This window comes from Carassius auratus, unplaced genomic scaffold (assembly GCF_003368295.1).
Source record: "Carassius auratus strain Wakin unplaced genomic scaffold, ASM336829v1 scaf_tig00003761, whole genome shotgun sequence".
Lineage (NCBI taxonomy): Eukaryota > Metazoa > Chordata > Actinopteri > Cypriniformes > Cyprinidae > Carassius > Carassius auratus.
The window spans coordinates 1,099,028-1,119,642 of record NW_020523543.1 but is presented as its reverse complement, the minus strand read 5'-3'; the positions used below and the strand labels follow the sequence as shown (position 1 = coordinate 1,119,642).

The window sequence follows — 20,615 nt, the reverse complement described above, 5'->3', positions numbered from 1 at the left end:
CTCATCTGTTGATCATGAAGAGAGTATGGTCTGCTCTCAGTGGTGAAGATGTCTCTGCCAAAGCTCTGGAGTCTCCATCACATCCTCCTGCTGTCTGTCTTCACCGGCGCCGGTGAGAGCAACACACCACACTAACACACACCCAAGAATAATGTGGATACATTGGTGTTTGTGGTATTTACAGTAACAGTTTCTTAAACGCTGTTACTTATGATGGTTCTGTTAGTGGACCTTTTCTATTAATAACAACAACTGACTGATGTGTTGATGTGTCTGATTGTTTCTCAGCGAATGGATATTATAACTCTCATTGGCCACAGTGCATCTACAGCTCCAGTGATTTCAGTGACATGGTGTTCTTGGATAGCTATTACTTCAATAAATATCTGTACGTACAGTTCAACAGCACTGTGGGGAGGTTTGTGGGGTTTACTGAGGTTGGAGTGAAATTTGCAGAGAACTGGAACAAAAATCAAGCGTATTTACAGCAATTAAAGGCTGAAGTTGATACATTCTGTAAACCTAATGCTGCACTGTACAAAACATCTATCCACGATAAAGCAGGTATGTGGCACATTTCTAGACGGTGTACTGGTAATGTGTATAGTCCGATGTAACTGTGGCTCTTCCTGGTTCAGTGGCTCCAGTGGTGAAGCTGAGTTTAGTGCAGCAGGGCGACAGCACACATCCATCGCTGCTGATGTGCAGTGCGTACGACTTCTACCCTGAGAAAATCAAGGTGTCCTGGCTGCGGGACGGTGCAGTGGTGACCTCTGACGTGACCTCCACTCAGAAGATGCCTAACGGAGACTGGTACCACCAGATTCACACTGAGCTGGAGTACACTCCCAAAGCTGGAGAGAAGATCTCCTGTATGGTGGAGCACGCCGGCTTCCAGAAACCCATGATCTATGACTGGAGTAAGAGACACCAGACTCTCACATACTAACAACACTACTCCTAATCTACTCCTGCACACAGTGTATATCTGCCAGTGCATGCTGTGATGATACAGTGCCATGTGTTCCTCACAGACCCTCCTCTGCCTGGGTTCGAGTGGAGTACGCCGCTGTTATTCACTGCCGGAGCTGCTGGACTGATGCTGGGAACCATCACAGCAGCTGCTGGATTCATTTACTACAAGTCAACATCAACCGCTCTGTGAGAAGACATTGACATACCAAACAATTACAGTTACACTATACACGTCACGGCATGTTATTTTTAACTCATTACTCTTTATATTTTGATAGATGACATCCTCGTGCTACATTGATGATGGTGAGTTTACACTCTATTCTGATAACTTTATTTCTGTGTGATCTATCATTGTAATGAATTGCTGAGTTATTCTCCCCTCATCCAGACTGAAAGACTCCTCATCATGGAGAAACACACACACACTCTTCACGACACGAAGAAGACAGAAGCACAGCATCATGTCAGATGTGTTACAGCTAATATTTCAGCATCTTTAGGCAGTATTGACAGTAATGATGCTAGAGGTTTGTTGTACACAACTCAGTAGATGCTGTTTTCTGTTGTTGTCATCCTGATTTAGAGATAATCAAGATATCATGAGTGCTGTATCACAGTATTGTATCAAATTTGTTTAAAAAGCTACAGTTGTTTTTGGAAAGTGTATGTGACAGCATACTTGGCTACACATCATGTCACTCTTTCTTTTTAACTTGTGGCCAAGTCTGAAGCAAAAGCAGATGACCGTGAAATATTACTATTCTGTGTGCTGAGAATAAAACTGTGACATTCTCTAATTATATCCAGTTGTATGTTACGTTTTAGGCTACATATTCTCTGTTCAATATGCGTTAAACTGTTGGATTATGGTTCTATTTTTCTTGGACTTTTTAAGAAGATCTTTAAACTCAAATCAAGGAATTAAGCCCTATCTATTTTTTTTGGAGAATGCCAAAACATGTGTTTTAACCATTTTGCATGAAGAATGAGGAAAACTTGTCTGAACAGCCAATCACTTTCAGTTAGTTTGCAAATGACCTGTATAATCTGGTTCAGGTGAGTTTCATTAGATTTGCAGCTAAACTATGCAGGGCTGTGACTCTGTCTTGGGGCTTTTCCAAACTGGTTTAACTTGAATATGACTTTGACACGCTGATCCTAATACAGTTGTTCACAAATTCCTGTAACACTGTCTGTATGTATCGTGTGTTTTAGTGTGTTTGGGTCTTTCAGTTTGTATTAGGGTTCAAATATCTAAGATCCAGATCCATTAACGGGGTCATCCCCCAAAAAACCAACGATCCAAACACCTTTGGCCTTGATCCATCATGAGGCATTTTCTCCTGATAACCCTGAAAAGAACTTAAATTACACTTTCAGTTTTGATAGTACAGATAAGAGCAATACATCAATCAAATCTATAAAGGGTCTGCTTTGTTTGTATACAGACATAATAACAACAAAACTTTGTGCATTTATAAAATAAAAGATGACAAAAAAGGTGTGCTGTCTGCAGCCATGGTCTGCAGTTTTGATATTAAATACAACTGATTTGATCATGAGCCCAACATTTAGCAAGGCAGGAATATATATATAGTGCTTTTAATAATACAGATCAAAGCAAAGCAACTTTACAGTATTAAATAGGAAAATAGTGTGTCAGTCAATAATGCAGAAGGACATTAGTAAACTCAGTTTTTAGTCAGTTTAAAGGCAGTTTATCATTGAATTCAGTGATGTCATCCTTCAGCTCGGTTCAGTTTAAATAGTATCTGTGGAATCAAGTCAATGATATCGCTGTAGATGAAGTGACCCCAACTAAGCAAGCCAGAGGCGACAGCGGCAAGGAACCGAAACTCCATCGGTGACAGAATGGAGAAGAAAACCTTGGGAGAAACCAGGCTCAGTTGGGGGTCAGTTCTCCTCTGACCAGACGAAACCAGTAGTTCAATTCCAGGTTGCAGCAAAGTCAGATTTTGCAGAAAAATCATCTGTTCCTGTGGTCTTGTCCTGGTGCTCCTCTGAGACAAGGTCTTTACAGGGGATCTGTATCTGGGCTCTAGTTGTCCTGGTCTCTGCTGTCTTTCAGGGCAGTAGAGGTCCTTTCTAGGTGCTGATCCACCATCTGGTCTGGATACGTACTGGATCCGGGTGACTGCAGTGACCCTCTGATCTGGATACAGACTGGATCTGGTGGCTACGGTGACCTCGGAACAAGAGAGAAACAGACTAATATTAGCGTAGATGCCATTCTTCTAATGATGTAGCAAGTACATAGGGTGTTATGTGAAGTGTTTCCGGTTATGCCAGGTTAAAGAGATGGGTCTTTAATCTAGATTTAAACTGCAAGAGTGTGTCTGCCTCCCGGACAATGTTAGGTAGGTTATTCCAGAGTTTAGGAGCCAAATAGGAAAAGGATCTGCCGCCCGCAGTTGATCTTGATATTTTTGAGTTTTGAGAACGTAGCGGACGTAGAGGAGTATAATGTAAAAGGAGCTCATTCAAATACTGAGGTGCTAAACCATTCAGGGCTTTATAAGTAATAAGCAATATTTTAAAATCTATACAATGTTTGATAGGGAGCCAGTACAGTGTGGACAGGACCGGGCTAATATGGTTATACTTCCTGGTTCTAGAACTCTTGCTGCTGCATTTTGGACTAGCTGTAGTTTGTTTACTAAGCATGCAGAACAACCACCCAATAAAGCATTACAATAATCTAACCTTGAAGTCATAAATGCATGGATTAACATTTCTGCATTTGACATTGAGAGCATAGGCCGTAATTTAGATATATTTTTGAGATGGAATAATGCAGTTTTACAAATGCTAGAAACGTGGCTTTCTAAGGAAAGATTGCGATCAAGTAGCACACCTAGGTTCCTAACTGATGACGAAGAATTGACAGAGCAACCATCAAGTCTTAGACAGTGTTCTAGGTTATTACAAGCAGAGTTTTTAGGCCCTATTATTAACACCTCTGTTTTTTCTGAATTTAGCAGTAAGAAATTACTCGTCATCCAATTTTTTATATCGACTATGCATTCCATTAGTTTTTCAAATTGGTGTGTTTCACCGGGCTGCGAGGAAATATAGAGCTGAGTATCATCAGCATAACAGTGAAAGCTAACACCATGTTTCCTGATGATATCTCCCAAGGGTAACATATAAAGCCTGAAGAGTAGCGGCCCTAGAACTGAGCCTTGAGGTACTCCATACTGCACTTGTGATCGATATGATACATCTTCATTCACTGCTACGAACTGATGGCGGTCATATAAGCATGATTTAAACCATGCTAATGCACTTCCACTGTTGCCAACAAAGTGTTCAAGTCTATGCAAAAGAATGTTGTGGTCAATTGTGTCAAACGCAGCACTAAGATCCAATAAAACTAATAGAGAGATACACCCACGATCAGATGATAAGAGCAGATCATTTGTAACTCTAAGGAGAGCAGTCTCAGTACTATGATATGGTCTAAATCCTGACTGGAAATCCTCACATATACCATTTTTCTCTAAGAAGGAATATAATTGTGAGGATACCACCTTTTCTAATATCTTAGACAGAAAAGGGAGATTCGAGATTGGTCTATAATTAACAAGTTCTCTGGGGTCAAGTTGTGTTTTTTTATGAGAGGCTTAATAACAGCCAGTTTGAAGATTTTGGGGACATATCCTAATGACAATGAGGAATTAATAATAGTAAGAAGAGGACCTATGACTTCTGGAAGCACCTCTTTTAGGAGCTTAGATGGTATAGGGTCTAACATACATGTTGTTGGTTTACATGATTTAACAAGTTTATACAATTCTTCCTCTCCTATAGTCTGATGTGATATGATAGATGTGATAGCTGACGGCTGAATGGTTGCAATTTTATCTCTAATAGTATCGGTTTTAGAAGTAAAGTAGTTCATAAAGTCATTACTGTTGTGGTGTTGGGAAATGTCAACACTTGTTGAGGCTTTATTTTTCGTTAATTTAGCCACTGTATTGAATAAATACCTGGGGTTATGTTTGTTTTCTTCTAAAAGAGAAGAAAAGTAATCAGATCTAGCAGTTTTTAATGCTTTTCTATAGGATATGCTACTTTCCCGCCAAGCAATACGAAATACCTCTAGTTTTGTTTTCCTCCAGCTGCGCTCCATTTTTCGGGCTGCTCTCTTTAGGGTGCGAGTGTGCTCATTATACCATGGTGTCAAACTGTTTTCCTTAACCTTCCTTAAGCGTAAAGGAGCAACTGTATTTAAAGTGCTAGAAAAGAGAGAGTCCATAGTTTCTGTTACATCATCAAGTTGTTCTGAGGTTTTGGATATGCTAAGGAATTTGGATACATCAGGAAGATAACTTAAAAAGCAGTCTTTTGTGGTAGAAGTGATGGTTCTTCGATACTTGTAACAAGAAGTAGAATTTACAATTTTGGCTATATGAAGTTTACACAGAACTAAATAATGATCTGAGATATCATCACTTACTATCACCTCACTATCAGCATCAATTCCATGTGACAGTATTAAATCTAGAGTATGATTTTGACAATGAGTAGGTCCTGAAACGTGTTGTCTAACACCAATAGAGTTCAGAATGTCTATAAATGCTGATCCCAATGCATCTTTTTCATTATCAACATGGATATTAAAATCACCAAACTATTAAAACTTTATCTGCAGCCAGAACTAACTCGGATGTAAAATCACCAAACTCGTTAATAAAGTCTGTCCTGTATACAGTAGCCAGTACAAACATAATCATTAACATTGGTTTCTCTGGATAATGTTATATGAAGCACCATTACTTCAAACGAGTTATACTTGAAGCCTGCCCTCTGAGAAATCCTGAAAAATGTTGTTATAAATTGAAGCAACTCCTCCCCGTTTGCCTTTTAGACGCGGCTCATGTTTATAACAGTAATCTTGGGGGGTGGACTCATTTAAAATAATGTAATCATCAGGTTTTAGCCAGGTTTCTGTCAAACAGAGCACATCTATATTATGATCAGTTATCATATTATTTACAAAAAGTGTTTTCGTAGAAATGGATCTGATATTCAATAAGCCAATCTTTATCATTTGTTTATCCATATTGCATTTGTTTTTTATTTGTTGAACCTCAATTAAATTGTTAACCTTAACTTGGTTTGGACATTTTTTGTATTTTCTAGTTTGGGGAACAGACACAGTCTCTATAGTGTGATATCTAGGTGAAAGAGTCTCTATGTGCTGAGAATTAACTGACCTCTGTGACGGGAGGCAGCTAGCAGACGGTTGGTTTAGCCAGTCTGTCTGTTTCCTGACCTGGGCCCCAGTTAGTCAAGTATAAACACTAAGACTATTTGCCATATTTCTAGACAGAAGAGTGGCGCCACCCCAGGAGGGATGAAGACCATCTCTTTTAAACAGGTCAGGTCTGCCCCAAAAGCTCGTCCAATTGTCTATGAAACCTATGTTATTCTGTGGGCACCACTTAGACATCCAGCCATTGAGTGATGACAATCTGCTATGCATCTCGTCACCACGGTAAGCAGGGAGGGGACCAGAGCATATTACAGTGTCTGACATCGTGCTTGCAAGTTCACACACCTCTTTAAAGTTATTTTTAGTGATCTCCGACTGGCGAAATCGAACATCATTAGCGCCGGCATGAATAACAATCTTACTGTATTTACGTTTAGCATTAGCCAGCACTTTTAAATTTGCCAAGATGTCAGGCGCTCTGGCTCCCGGTAAACATTTGACTATGGTGGCTGGTGTCTCTATATTCATGTTCCGTACAATAGAATCAACAATAACTAGAGCACGACTACGCTGCCTCACCGTCACCCAGTTGCCCTGCTGCAGGGGCTCTGTTTCCGGAACCGAACAATGTACAGGAGTCCCTAAGCAAGACGCATCCAAAGCCGTATCTAGAGCCCTAACATTCTTACTGTCCTCAATTAAAGTTTGGATGCGTGTCTCTAATTCTGAAATCTTCTCTGTCAGCCTAACTATTTCCCTGCATTTATCACATGTGAATCCCTCATCAGCGACAGAGATAGATAAACTGTACATGTGGCAAGAGGTGCAAATAACGATAGTAGGCGAAGCCATTACTCACAGTGCTTGATGAAATATTCTTACTGCGGTTGTTTGATGAACTTGTGAAAAACTGCAGCGTGAGAGAGGAGAGGAGAGGAGAAAAGAAAAAGCTAACGAGTGCTAACGCTTTGCAGGTGTACTGCAGTCACGGAAGAGTGAACGATCAAAGTTAATCTGATAAGATTGATCGATAATATCAGAAATATGGTGTGAATTAAGTTATATTTTACAACTTAAAAAACAAACAAACAGACAGAATCAGTAAATCATACTTGAACATGGTAAATCAAGGTATACTATGCTAGAAACATGCTAGCAACATGCTAATCGTGCTAGAGACATGCTAGCGACATGCTAGCAAACATGCTAAACATGCTAGAAACATGCTAGTTGCATGCTAGTCATGCTAGAAACATGGTAATCATGCTAGAAACATGTTAGCGACATGGTAGCAACATGCTAATCATGCTAGCAACATGCTAGTCACATGCTAATCATGCTAAAAACATGTTAACAACATGCTAGCAACATGTTAATCATGTTAGCTAGTCGCATGGTAATCATGCTAGAAACATGCTAGCAACATGCTAGTCGCATGCTAGTCATGCTACAAACATCCTAGCAACATGCTAGTCGCATGCTAATCATGCTAGAAACATGTTAACAACATGCTAGCAACATGTTAATCATGCTAGAAACATCCTAGCAACATGTTAATCATGTTAGCAACATACTAGTCGAATGCTAGTCATGCTAGAAACATTCTAATCATGCTAGAAACATGCTAGTGACATGTTAGTCACATGCTAATCATGCTAGCAACATGCTAGCAACATGCCAGTTGCATGCTAATCAAGCTAGAAACATGCTAGCAACATGCTAGTCATGCTAGAAACATGCTAACAACATGCTAGCAACATGCTAATCAAACATTCTAGCGACATGCTAATCATGCTAGAGACATGCTAGCGACATGCTAATCATGCTAGAGACATGCTAGCGACATGTTAATCTTGCTAAAATCATGCTAGTCGCATGCTAATCATGCTAGAAACATGTTAACAACATGCTAATCATACTAGAAACATGTTAGCAACGTGCTAGTCAAATGCTAATCATGTTAGAAATATACTAACAACATGTTAGTCATGATAACAATATGCTAGCAACATGCTATTAGCATGCTAATCATGTTAGAAACATGCTAACAACATGCTAGTCATGCTAGAAACATGCTAGCAACATGGTAGTCATTCTAACCACATGCTAGTAACTTGCTAAGCATACTATAAACATGCTAGCAACATGCTAACAGCATGTTAATCATGCTATAAACATGCTAGATACATGGTAGCGACATGGTAGTCATACTACAAACATGGTGGCGACATGCTAACAACATGCTAGTTACTTGCTAATCATGCTAGAAACATGTTAGTCGCATGCATTCTTTCTGTCAAACTAATCTATCATTCTTTCATTTGAGCTAATATATATCATTCTTTCTAACTAATCTATCTGTCATTCTTTCTAACTAATATATCTTTCTTTCTTTCAACTAATCTATCAATCTAACTTTAAACTATAAACTTCTAACTTCTTTAAACTTCTTCAAACTTTCTGGTCAGGCTTTCTCAAGCCAACTTAAAGTTTGTCTCAACAAACTTTTTTTTCTAGTTATTATTATTATTGTATTTGTCTTATATGAAGTATACGGAAATATTAATGAAAAGTATATTAGTCACCTGTCCCTTTAAGGGTTGTGTGAGAGAGAAAGAGACAGAGAGAACTGATTGTGAGAGAGCGCTGTTCTGTTTTCTCTGCTACTTTAAGAGAGAAAGAAGCATGATCGTTTTTCAGCTTTGCACTGCGCTCGTTTTAAATAGAATTCGGTGCATTTTTGACGATCTGTATTTGACCTGGTCTCGCGGCGATGACGTCACCGCTCATTCAGTCGCGTCGAGTCTTCTGAGGAGAGGCGAGCAGCTCACGGTATTTCTCATATTTACACAAATATCAGACACTTTTCTGGGGTTTCAGCAACACACACAGGCTCGTCAGTGTATCGAGTTCATTGGGTTGAGTGTTTGATGAATTAAACACTCAGAACAGCAGACAACAACTACGTGAGGAAAACATGTTGAGCTCGGTTGTGTGTTTGTATCGATGTTTGCTCTGATAATGTTGCTGTTTCTGCGAGCTTTGTTGTGTGTTCGTGTGTTAATAATAATAATTAATGTTAATGGTGTTAATAATGTTCATATTAATTAATGTTAATAGTGTTAATAATGTTTATGTTTCTGATTGTCTCTGGAGAGTGTTGCTGCTGCGATTTTATTTATAACCTTATTTCTCTGACGTTCATCTTTGGGGATCCATTTCTTTTTACAAGCATGTTTTACAAGCATGTTAAAATGAAAAATAGATACTGCTAAATACTTAATATCGTGGGATATTTATATATCTGTACATAAATATTAATTATATAGACAGGAAACATTCAGTTGTTGTGGTACTTTATCTTTAAAGATTTTATGATAACTCGTTTTCTGCATGTATAAAACTAAAACATGTTGATAAGTGAACTACTTTATTTTCATAACTACGTTCGTACAAATTATCAAATTATATTTAGATATTATGTGATCTAGTGTAGATATTCACCTGGAGAGATTAAATTCTTCTCTATATTTCTATGCAGATATATTATTTTATATTAATACGGAGTAGGGTTGCTGCTTTGAACAGATTTAAGCCATTTGTTTATTTTTGTATATAAACTGAAAGCAAATTTCTATACATTGGTTTGGTTTCTTAAAAAAGGTAAAATTATTTATTGTATAATAATGTTATAAAATATTTTTAAATATCTCAATGTCATAAAAATGGTCTATCAAAACTATATTTCATTTAATTTAAATATAATGTGAAATTACAGTAACATTTTACAGTACAATTTATAGTATCTGGGTTCCAGACTAACAATCGAGAGCAGTGGCACCAGCACCTGATTTGGTAACACTGAACATGTCATAATAATATTACAAGTTTTGTCTCTTAGAAATGCACATTAGACAGGAGCTTGTATTGGGATGCAGAAGTACATTTATTTTCATTAACAAAAACAGTACAACACTTAGGCTGTGGTACCTTCAAAGATAGAAGTTGCAGTGCATCTGCTTCACTTACATATGCTTAAATATTTAAATTAATTTAAAAACACAGTCAGATTTATTGATCATTTTTGCAGATCTTCTGCTTCCACACACAAATTCATCTTCAATGAAGCTCCTCCCACTCTGGGATCATCTGTAAAGCTCCTCCCACTCTGGAATTCATCATCAGTGAAGCTCCTCCCACATCAACCACACCGCCAATAAATGCTGGAAGACCAACATCAGAACATCATGAAAGAGCTGAAATCTGAGTTTATTAAAGAGGAAAGTGAGAACATTAGTGATCTAGAACACTGCAGAATCAAACACACTGAAGAAGAACTGAGAGGTTGGTGTTTGTTCTTGATACTTCATTCGTTCATGATGCTGAAAAACATTAATGTTGTTAAACTTCAAGCAGTTCATCAGATCTAGATAAATGTTTAAACTATACATTTTGTGAGACTTGTGGTGGCAAGTGATGTCACATTAATTAGCATATTTATGACATCTCGCATTGGGTTTTTGTTCAGACGAGTTTTGATATTTCAGATCTGTTCTAATCTCTGATCTCTACATACTTTATTATAACTGAATGCCCAATAATGCTGTTCTCATTTACATGTTATCTGTTGTCAAAAATAGTGACTAAACACAACCCATTAATACTACGTTAACCAGTAGTCACTCTCACTATACTCCATCATGATTTATTATTGGTCTGACAATCAACATCTAATGATGAGCAGTTAAATGTGATGCTTATTGTTAGATTACAATAACAAACTATATGTATATTAACAAACGCACTATGTTCATTTTTAAAAGTCTAAACAGTCAGCAAGCAACAGGTGCTTTATTGTACTCATCCGATCATCCTGCTGCAGTATGGGCAATTGACCATTTGCTAAGAGCTTGATTGACAGGTGAGCTGACCAATCAGAACACAGATATTATGCACTGCCATTGTTATCTGCCATTCCTTCCATAGAAATCCATGTCAAAATGGGGTAAAAAAGATTGACTGAATTGAAACATTTTCAATGTAACTAATTATAAAAGTGTGCGTAGGGTTAAAGGAACACTCCACTATTTTTGAAAATAAGCTCATTTTTCCAACTCCCCTTGAGTTATACAGTTGAGTTTTACTATTTTCAAATCCATTTAGCTGATCTCCATATCTTTAGCTGGACCACTTTTAGCTGTAGCTTAGCATAGATCATTGAATCTGATTAGACCGCTAGCATCTTGCTCAAAAATGACCAAAGAGTTTTTCCTATTTAAAACTTGACTCTTCTGTAGTTACATCGTGTACTAAGATAACTTTGCTGCCGAACCATGGGTGCAGCAAACGCAATGATATTAAGCAGCTCCTGAAAATGGTCCTCGGCATCCTCCCTGTGTAAGCAGATGGTCACGTTGGTTTTTTTGATGGAAGTTAGATTATTTTCAGTCACTGCACAATATGATTGGACCTGCTGAACCCGCGGTACGGCAACAGAGTTCCTGGATTATGAGAGGGTTTCTGCGGGGTTGTAAAAGGTAGTAAATTAAATTATGCCAAATTAATGCCAGTAAAAAGTAATAAAAGGTAGTAAATTTTCGCATCCCCATCTAACTGGGTCTATATCATGGGTGTCCAAACTATGGCAGTTTTTATTGGCCCGCAGCCAGGGTCCGAAATTAACACCCACCGGTTAGATTAACAAGTGCGGTTAGATTTTCTGTTTGGCGAGTAAATCTCAAAAGGCTATCCGCCACACTGGCGGGTGAATGTTCATCATACCAAAATAGTAATAAAAAAAATTACAATTGCCTTTTGTAATGTTATGATGTCTGGAAATTAGTTCAAATTTCCTGCGAATCTAGAGTGAGCGAGCAAAAGCGCACATGCAAACCGCAGAGAGGGAGAGACCTTGCGTGTGTCTCTCTCTCTCTCATGCAGTGATGACGCGTTCATATAAACGGCACCTAAATGCTGTAAAAAAAATTATATTTTAATTGTTTATTACTAAACAAGTGTTTCTGTGTCAGCTGCAAAGATGAAGTTGACACTGACTCGCGATCTTCGCAGTAGTGAATGCGCCGGAGAAAAATGCATTTCTTACGGATTAGTTTATAGCCTACTTTTATTTAGTTTTGAATGGTTCTGTTTAAAAGTAGAAATTTCAAGCTTTCTGTAGATAATAGATATAGGATATTTCTAATTTGTTTAGGTCTGTGAGGCGAGTAGCCTAGGCTACCTATACGTTGAGTTTCGGTTCATGTCTGAACGTGTTGTGATTATACAAAATAATGAAACATGGATTAAAATTAAGATAAAATTAATACAAAATTAAATTCGTTTCAAAGAGAGGCTTTGTGTTTTCTGTTTGATGTCTCTGTGAAAGTTTTAAAAGCATCCTTAATGGAGAACGAACGGTTAGGCTACATAACATGTTTTTTTCCTCAAATGCAAAGTCCTCAAATATAATCAGTTTCGCTGATTATACACTGGGCAACTTTTTGCCATCAATGGGCAACCTGGGGCTGTTTCATAAAACTAGTTTACCAAATAAGTCAGGCTTATTTCAGTAAGTCTGACTTATTGTCAGTTGATTTGGTTTCCAAATGGGTGACATGTCTGATGAGTATGCTGGCCATGCAAGAACTGGGATGTTTTCAACTTCCAGGAATTGTGTACAGATCCTTGCAACATGGGGCCGTGCATTATCACACTGCAACATGAGGTGATGGTCGTGGATGAATGGCACAACAATGGGCCTCAGGATCTTGTCACCATATCTACATTTACATTCAAAATGTAACATGTGTTCGTTGTCCATGACATATTCCTGCCCATACCATGACCCCACAGCCACCATGGGCCACTCGATTGACAACACTGACATCAGCAAACTGCTTACCCACATGACACCATACACACTGTCAGCCATCTGCCCTGTACAGTGAAAAAGGGGATTCAACACCTCTCCAAAGTGCTAGATGCCTTCAAATGTGAGCATTTGCCCACTCAGGCCAGTTACAACAATGAACTGAAGTCAGGTCAAGACCCCGATAAGGACGAGCAGCATGCAGAAGAGCTTCCCTGAGATGGTAATTCTTTGGTTATGCTAACCGATTGTTGCAGCAGCCATCCGGGTGGCTGGTCTTAGAGGTGAAGATGCTGGATGTGGAGGTTCTGGGCTGGTTTGGTTACACATGGTCTGCGGTTGTGAGGCCGATTGGGTGTACTGCCAAATTCTCTGAAACACCTTTGGAGACGGCTTATGGTAGAGAAGTGAACATTCAATTCATGGGGAACAGCTCTGGTGGACATTCCCGCAGTCAGCATGCTAATTTCACGCTCCCTCAAAACTTGCGAAATCTGTGGCATTGTGCTGTGTGATAAAATTGCACATTTTAAGAGTGGCCTTTTATTTTGCCCAGCCTAAGGAACACCTGCAATAATGTGCAATAATCCTAATCAGAATCTTGATATGCAACACCTGTGAGGTGGATGGATTATCTCGCCAATGGAGAAGTGCTCACCAACACAGATTTAGACAGATTTGTGAACAATATTTTGGTAAAAAAAAAAAAAAAAAGACTAAAATTTTTATTACTAAAAAAGTAAAATATTTTGATGCATTTTCTCAAAGATCTAAGAGTTTTTTTCAAGTTGTCTGTTTTCTGCTATAACATCAGGGCTCACTTTTATGGAGTTTCAATTAATATTCCAGTCTTTTGGTTTATTAAAAATACAGCTTTTCTCTTTCATTTCAGACCCTAAAGAAGAGAATGAAGTGGAGAAACATCATGTCAAACCTGAAGAAAAACCTCTGAGTCACTCGAATCCTAAAGTTACTTTTTTAAAGGAAACAAGAGCTGAGGAATCTTCCACCTGCACTCAGTGTGGAGAGAGTTTAAAAAACGGACAAAGTCTTGAGAATCACATGAGAGCTCACACTAAAGAGAAGCCACATTTGCAAAGTTTAAAGTCTCATAAAAAAACACATACTGGTGTAAAATATCATGTGTGCTTTGAGTGTGGGAAGTCATTTACTTGGGCAACACATTTAAAACAGCACCAGAGGTTCCACACTGGAGAAAAACCTTATAAGTGTTCACACTGTGATAAGAGATTCAGTTGGATAGCACATCTGAAAACACATGAGCAGATCCACAGCAGAGAGAAAACACACACATGTGATTTGTGCGGCAAGAGCTTCACTAGCAAAAAACGTGTTAGAGTCCATATGAAGATCCACACTGGAGAAAAGCCATACACATGTGATCAATGTGGAAAGAGTTTCACTCAATCATCAAACCTAAAAGGACACATGAGGATCCACACTGGAGAAAAACCATACACTTGTGATCAATGTGGAAACAGTTTCTCATTAAAAAATTGTCTTGATGTTCACATGAGAATCCACAGAGGAGAAAAACCACATGCTTGTGACCAATGCGGCAAAAAATTTCTTAGGTTGGCTGCTCTGAAGAAACACCTGACAGTTCATACAAAGGAAAGGCCACATTTGTGTTCTTTATGTGGTAAGAGTTTTTCACTGCTGCAAAGTTTAAAATCACATCAGAAATTACACAACACTGTGAGAGATCATGTGTGCTTCAAGTGTGGGAAGACTTTTACTTTGGTAAACCATTTAAAACAGCACCTGATGATTCACACTGGAGAGAAACCTCACAAGTGTTCACACTGTGACAAGAGATTTGCTCAGTCAGCAAATCTGAAAAGACATGAGCAGATCCACACTGGAGAAAAACCTCACATGTGTGATCAGTGCGGAAAGAGTTTCTCAGTGAAAAGCAATCTTGATGTTCACATGAGAATCCACACTGGAGAAAAGCCGTATGCATGTGACCGATGTGACAAAACATTTCTTGTGTCAAGAGCCCTGAAGAAACACCTGGCAGTTCATACGGGGGAGAAGCCATATTCATGTTCCTTATGTGGAAAATGTTTTTCACTGCTGCAAAGTTTAAAATCACATCAGAAAACACATGCTGGTGTGAGAGCACATGTGTGCTTTGAGTGTGGAAAGACTTTTACTTTAGCAAGCTATTTAAAACTGCACCAGAGGATCCACACTGGAGAGAAACCTTACAAGTGTTCACACTGTGATAAGAGATTCATTCAGTCATCAAACCTGAAAACACACGAGAAGGTCCACACTGGAGAGAAACCTCACAAGTGTGATAAGTGCGGAAAGAGCTTCTCTTTTAAAAGTCGTCTAAAGCTACACATGAAGATCCATACAGTACAGACACTGAGCAATAAAGTCACTTCTGTGTAAGACAGTTTCCTAACAGCCACAATTAGTGACAGAACATTTTGTTGGTTATTTGGAAAGTATGTTATTATTATGAGCTACTAAGTCATTATTATTATTATTAGAAAGTTTCTCTTTCTAATGACTCGCATCAAATCTACGAATGGTTTTAACAGGTGTTATTCAATGATTAAAGCTTCTGTTAATGCACAACACTTATGCAGGTATAAGGTTAGGCTCAGGTTTGGTGTATGTGTGATTATAAGCTTGGATATGGGGTCAACAAGTGTACAGGGGTCAATTTGAATACCATAAGGGAACACGATTTAATTTGTTTATATTGCATTGCTTTGATAAAAGAAGTATTTTAACCTCTTGATGTTTCTCAAGGAATATTCTGTTTAATGATACACAATGCTATACTAATGTGTGGAGAAGATAAACTCATGTTTTGCACCCAAATTGCAATGTCTGTTATGTCTTTACCTAGCATTTACCTAAATTCAAGTAACTAGACTTCACTAGGTGTCACAAACCAAGATAAAGTCGGAGGGTTTAGTGCAAGTGAACAGTTTACTTACATGTGGATTTGTGACAAGGTATTGTTGAATTGTTGGAAGGATCACTCCCAGAGCTCTGGAGATTAACACACAGAATGTCAGCATAAGAATGTCACTGGAGATTGTCGCAGGGTTATATGAGGACATAGAAGAGACCGGTTAGTAGAGAGTGGTTGAGCACCAGTTAGGGGTAGTGAACTGTATACCCGACCCTGGTATTACAAGATATCCTCAGGTAAGCCTAAGTTGCATAAGTCATGATTGAATAGGTTCAGTTCAATTCAAGTTTATTTTTATAGCGCTTTTTATGATACAAATCATTGCAAAGCAACTTTACAGAAAATTACGTTTCTACAATATTTAATAGTAGCTTATAAGTGGTGACTGTCAGTTTATGTGCATATGACAGGTATTTTCAGAAAAATTAATACAAGAAATAGTCAGCCAGGCAATGAACACTATTAACAGCAGTTATTATCTGACTTCATAGTAAGTAGCAATATTTGTTAGTTCTGTATGTTGTTTCAGGGTTAGCATCATCTGAGGGTGTAAGTAATTATAATTTGTAACTGATATGGAAATTAATAGGTAGCCAGTGCAGAGACTGTAAAATTTGGGCAATGTGATCATATTTTCTTGACCTGGTAAGGAATCTAGCCGCTGCATTTTGGACCTGTAGCTTGTTTATTGAAGATGCAGGACAACCACCTAGAAGTGCATTACAATAGTCCAGTCTAGAGGTCATGAATGCATGAACTAGCTGTTCTGCAACAGAAACAAGTAGCATATTTCGTAGCTTGGCAATGTTTCCAAGATGGAAAAATGCTGTTTTAATAACATGAGAAATATAGTTTTCAAAACACAAGTTGCTGTCTAATATAACAACCATATTTTTGACTGTAGAGGAAGTAACAGTACATCCGTCTAGTTGCAAACTGTAGTCTACTAGATCTTGTGTACTGTTTTTTGGTCAAATAAGTAATATCTGAATTTAACAGGAGAAAATTATTAGTCATCCAATCTTTTACATGTTTAACACACTCTGTTGGCTTAGTTTAGAAGTTTCATCTGGTCTCGTTGGATATATAGTTGAGTATCATCAGCATAATGGTGGAAACTAATCCCATATTTTCTAATAATATTACCGAAGGGCAACATGTATATTGAAAATAGAAGAGGACCTAGGACAGATCCTTGTGGCACTCCATATTTTACTGGTGATAAATGAAATTACTCCCCATTGAAATAAACAAAATGGTTGCAATCGGACAGGTAGGATCTAAAAGTAAGTAAGTGAAATTTATTTATATAGCACATTTATCACAGCAAAGCTGACCAAAGCGCTGAACATAGTCAAAGATAAACATAAAATAAACAGAAAAAAAAACAGATTATACAGTAAAACAATGAAACATAGATAAAATTCAATTTAAAAAAATGCCTGGGAATAAAGATGTGTTTTCAACTTCATTTTAAAAGTTATGATAGATGGTGCAAGGTGAATGTCCAGTGGAATTTGGTTCCAGAGACGAGGGGCCGCAATAGAAAAAGCCCTATCACCCTTCGTTTTTAAGCGTGAACATCTAAACCATCTTCAAGCCTGCCCTTGAATACCTGTATAGTTTTGTAATCAATCTATTAGCATGTCATGTTTTATGGTGTGGAACGCAGCACTAAGATCAAGTAAAACTAGCAATGAGATGAAGCCTTGATCTGATGCAAGAAGCAAGTCATATGTAATTTTTAACAAGTGCAGATTCTTTGCTATGGTGGGGCTTGAAACCTGAGTGAAATTATTCATACAGATCATTTTATTGCGGAAATGAGCTCAATTGAGCAAGGACAACTTTTTATAAAATTTTAGACATTAAATGGGCCTATAATTTGCCTAGGTGTAGGTAAATTGGTGTTCAGCTGTTTCCAGGGCAGTTGGTAATCCTGGGAGGGGAATTAATTTACAGGCCTTAATGAATCGATCCACAAGCACCAAGATGTGTTACCTTCAGAGTTGGGCAGGTCAGTCACAAAGTCAATTCCCAAATGGGACCAGGGCCACCGAGGAACAGGTAGGGGTACCAGCTTGCCTGCCGGGAGCTGACATGGAGTGGAAGACATGCCACAGACTGAGCAACTGCGGACATCCCGAGACATAGTGGGCCACCAGTACCAAGCTTAGAGAAGTGAGAGGGTCTGTTGGCTGCCTGTCGCTGGGATTGGGGAACATAAATCCTACCTTCCTGGGCCAAAGTGGGCCAGCTGGGGCTTAAGGAGTGGTTATGAGGCTATTAGCCCCACCAGGCCTGAGGCTATTAGCCCCACCCACCCTGTTTTAAGCCCTTGCTCACACTGGCCAGACAGTGGAAATGCGGCTAATGAGTAGGAGAGAGCATCAGCTTTGCAGTTGCAGTTTCCAGGGCGGTGGGTAATGTGACATTTCACTGCTGGTTATATATGCTCTATATAATAATGTATATGAAAAATAAAAATATTGAACCTCTATGGTGAAATCAAAGAACAGGGCCCAACGGGCTTCCCAGGGATTCAGTCTATGGGCTTCACAGAGATATTGAAGATTTTTATGATCTGTGATAACCGTAAAGAGGTGGTTAGCTCCCACCAGCCAATGCCTCCATTCTTTCAGAGTGAGCTTGATCGCTAACAGCTCCCTGTTCCCAAGTACGTATTTCTGCTCCACTGGGGTCAGTTTCCTGTAAGAGTAAGTGTAATGCTGGAGGTATGGAGGCTCACCAAACTGCTGGGATAGAATCGGCTCCAACGCTGGTGGTGGAAGCGTCCACTTCGACCACAAACAGAGACTCAGGATTCGGGTGGCGAATGATGGGAGCCATGCTTAAAGCATTCTTCTTGGAACAGAGCAGGGACTTGGGCTTACCTCGAAGGAGAGAGGTTAATGCCGCAATATGTAGACTGAAATCTTGAATAAAGCGTCGATAGAAGTTAGCAAATACTAAGAACCTCTTTAGTTCCTTCACGGAACTGAACCGTGGAGCGGTGGAACTCTCATTTCTCCAGCTTCAGAAAGTGATGGTGTTTTAGCTTCTGTAGGACCTTCTTCACGTGATGGTGATGTTTGGCCAGGTTCTGGGAATATATTATGAAATCGTCGATGTAGATTATGACTGACTTGTGGAGGAATTCTTGGAACACCCCATTCATGAAGCCTTGGAAGATAGAGGTGGTGTTAGATAGTCCATACAACTTAATGCTGTACTCGTAGTGTCCAGAAGGGGTGATGAAGGCCATCTACCATTCTTTACCTTGACTGATTTAAACGAGGTTATGGGCAATCCACACGACCAGTTTGGAGAAATTGTGGGCTCCACGGAGTTTCTCAAGGGTGGGTCGATAATGGGGCATAACCCTTTATAGGGCACTCATTGAAATACTTGGATAATTAAAAATTTCAACTCTGGAGTGTTATTAGACGTTATCAATATACTTCAAAGCTTTTGTGACTAAAAAAATCAAGGGAAATTAAGGTTATATATATGGTTCCTTGCCAAGTCTATCATAATTTATTTTTTCCAAGAAGCATATACATTTAAAATATAAGAAACATATATTAAATATAAATAATTACAGGAAACATATAAATTTGATTTAATTTTTATTTTTGCATGCTTCATGGGACTTTATGAAGCAGTTGCGTTCAGCATTGAGGCACAGATGTACCTTGAAGACCCTGCTGACCATATTTCACCTCAAATGTTACCCTTCTTTGCTGCACTATTTGCAGGTCTGGCTGTTGGTGTAGACGGGCATGGAACAGGGACATGTCAAACCGCACAAAAGCATCTGGGGTGTGGCTGTGGTGTCCCCAGACAGGTATGGGGACATCAACAGAGGTGCTAAGGGCACATGAAAATGATGAACTTCTTCGGGGGCAAGACATAACTTACCTCTGGCTGCTGCAACTCCGAAACTCCTGGATCCAGAAGTTCTTTAACAATAGCCCATCCACAGCAAGAGCCTTGATGTCCCGTCTGTACATGATCCAGGCATTCATGAGGCTGACATCTATTGCATATGCAACCATCCGCATGTACCACCTATTGGATTTCATGTGCATGCGGTAGAGGTGTACTGGCATGTCACTTTCGTTAATGCCCCCCATGTTGGCGTTGTAGCTCTTGATGACAGCAGGACAACTTATTGGTTCCTTCCTTTTGGTGTCACTACAGTACCGGCAGACTGAGTATATGGGCTCCCCTCCCATGTATGTTGACAGCAGAGTGACGACCCTATTGTCCTTCCACCTGAGGGCCAGGGTCCCGTCATCACTGATGATGTAGTCATGCACACCACAAGCGACAGCCTTTTTCTCCATATCCTTGATGGACTTCAACGGAGGCTTGCCTGTTCTGATGTCCCTGGCTGTCCCCGTGTACCTGCAGTTCTTATCTTTGAGGAACCGCACTCCAGGCTGGTGAAAGAAGAAGTCCGCAAAGATGGCTGTGATGGTGGAGGACATGGTGCTGGCCAGGACGGACACTATCTGGCTGGTGTCATCCATGGCTTGTTGTTCAGACGTCATGGGGACACCATGGGA

At 39.2% G+C, this 20,615-nt stretch overlaps 2 protein-coding genes across 6 annotated transcripts; both read left to right on the top strand.

The window, feature by feature from the left end:
• Positions 1–2,161, top strand: LOC113070329 (rano class II histocompatibility antigen, A beta chain-like). 2 transcript variants are annotated; one of them, XM_026243594.1, is made up of 6 exons: positions 1–112; positions 289–564; positions 639–920; positions 1,035–1,161; positions 1,254–1,281; positions 1,367–2,161. In XM_026243594.1, exons 1-5 carry the CDS (start codon positions 49–51, stop codon positions 1,255–1,257), a joined length of 753 nt encoding a protein of 250 aa, XP_026099379.1. In that variant the 5' UTR covers positions 1–48; the 3' UTR covers positions 1,258–1,281; positions 1,367–2,161. The 2 variants fall into 2 exon arrangements, with proteins under 2 accessions (XP_026099379.1, XP_026099380.1); XM_026243595.1 differs by lacking the exon at positions 1,254–1,281 and having other exon boundaries at positions 1,035–1,213; positions 1,334–2,161.
• Positions 2,162–8,856: 6,695 nt separating this feature from the next.
• Positions 8,857–15,947, top strand: LOC113070311 (zinc finger protein 658B-like). Of its 4 annotated transcripts, XM_026243558.1 has the most exons (4): positions 8,857–9,049; positions 10,308–10,561; positions 11,041–11,138; positions 13,978–15,947. In XM_026243558.1, exon 4 carries the CDS (start codon positions 14,148–14,150, stop codon positions 15,507–15,509), a length of 1,362 nt encoding a protein of 453 aa, XP_026099343.1. In that variant the 5' UTR covers positions 8,857–9,049; positions 10,308–10,561; positions 11,041–11,138; positions 13,978–14,147; the 3' UTR covers positions 15,510–15,947. The 4 variants fall into 4 exon arrangements, with proteins under 4 accessions (XP_026099343.1, XP_026099340.1, XP_026099341.1 ...); XM_026243555.1 differs by lacking the exon at positions 11,041–11,138 and having other exon boundaries at positions 8,858–9,049; XM_026243556.1 differs by lacking the exon at positions 11,041–11,138 and having other exon boundaries at positions 8,858–9,183.
• Positions 15,948–20,615: the final 4,668 nt, after the last annotated feature.

Coding starts and splice junctions, on each gene's coding strand:
- LOC113070329 (XM_026243594.1), top strand. CDS start 49: ATGTCTCTGCCAAAGCTCTGGAGTCTCCATCACATCCTCCTGCTGTCT. Junction 565..638: donor ATCTATCCACGATAAAGCAG/GTATGTGGCACA, acceptor TTCCTGGTTCAG/TGGCTCCAGTGGTGAAGCTG. Junction 921..1,034: donor ACCCATGATCTATGACTGGA/GTAAGAGACACC, acceptor TGTTCCTCACAG/ACCCTCCTCTGCCTGGGTTC.
- LOC113070311 (XM_026243555.1), top strand. CDS start 10,438: ATGCTGGAAGACCAACATCAGAACATCATGAAAGAGCTGAAATCTGAG. Junction 10,562..13,977: donor CACTGAAGAAGAACTGAGAG/GTTGGTGTTTGT, acceptor CTTTCATTTCAG/ACCCTAAAGAAGAGAATGAA.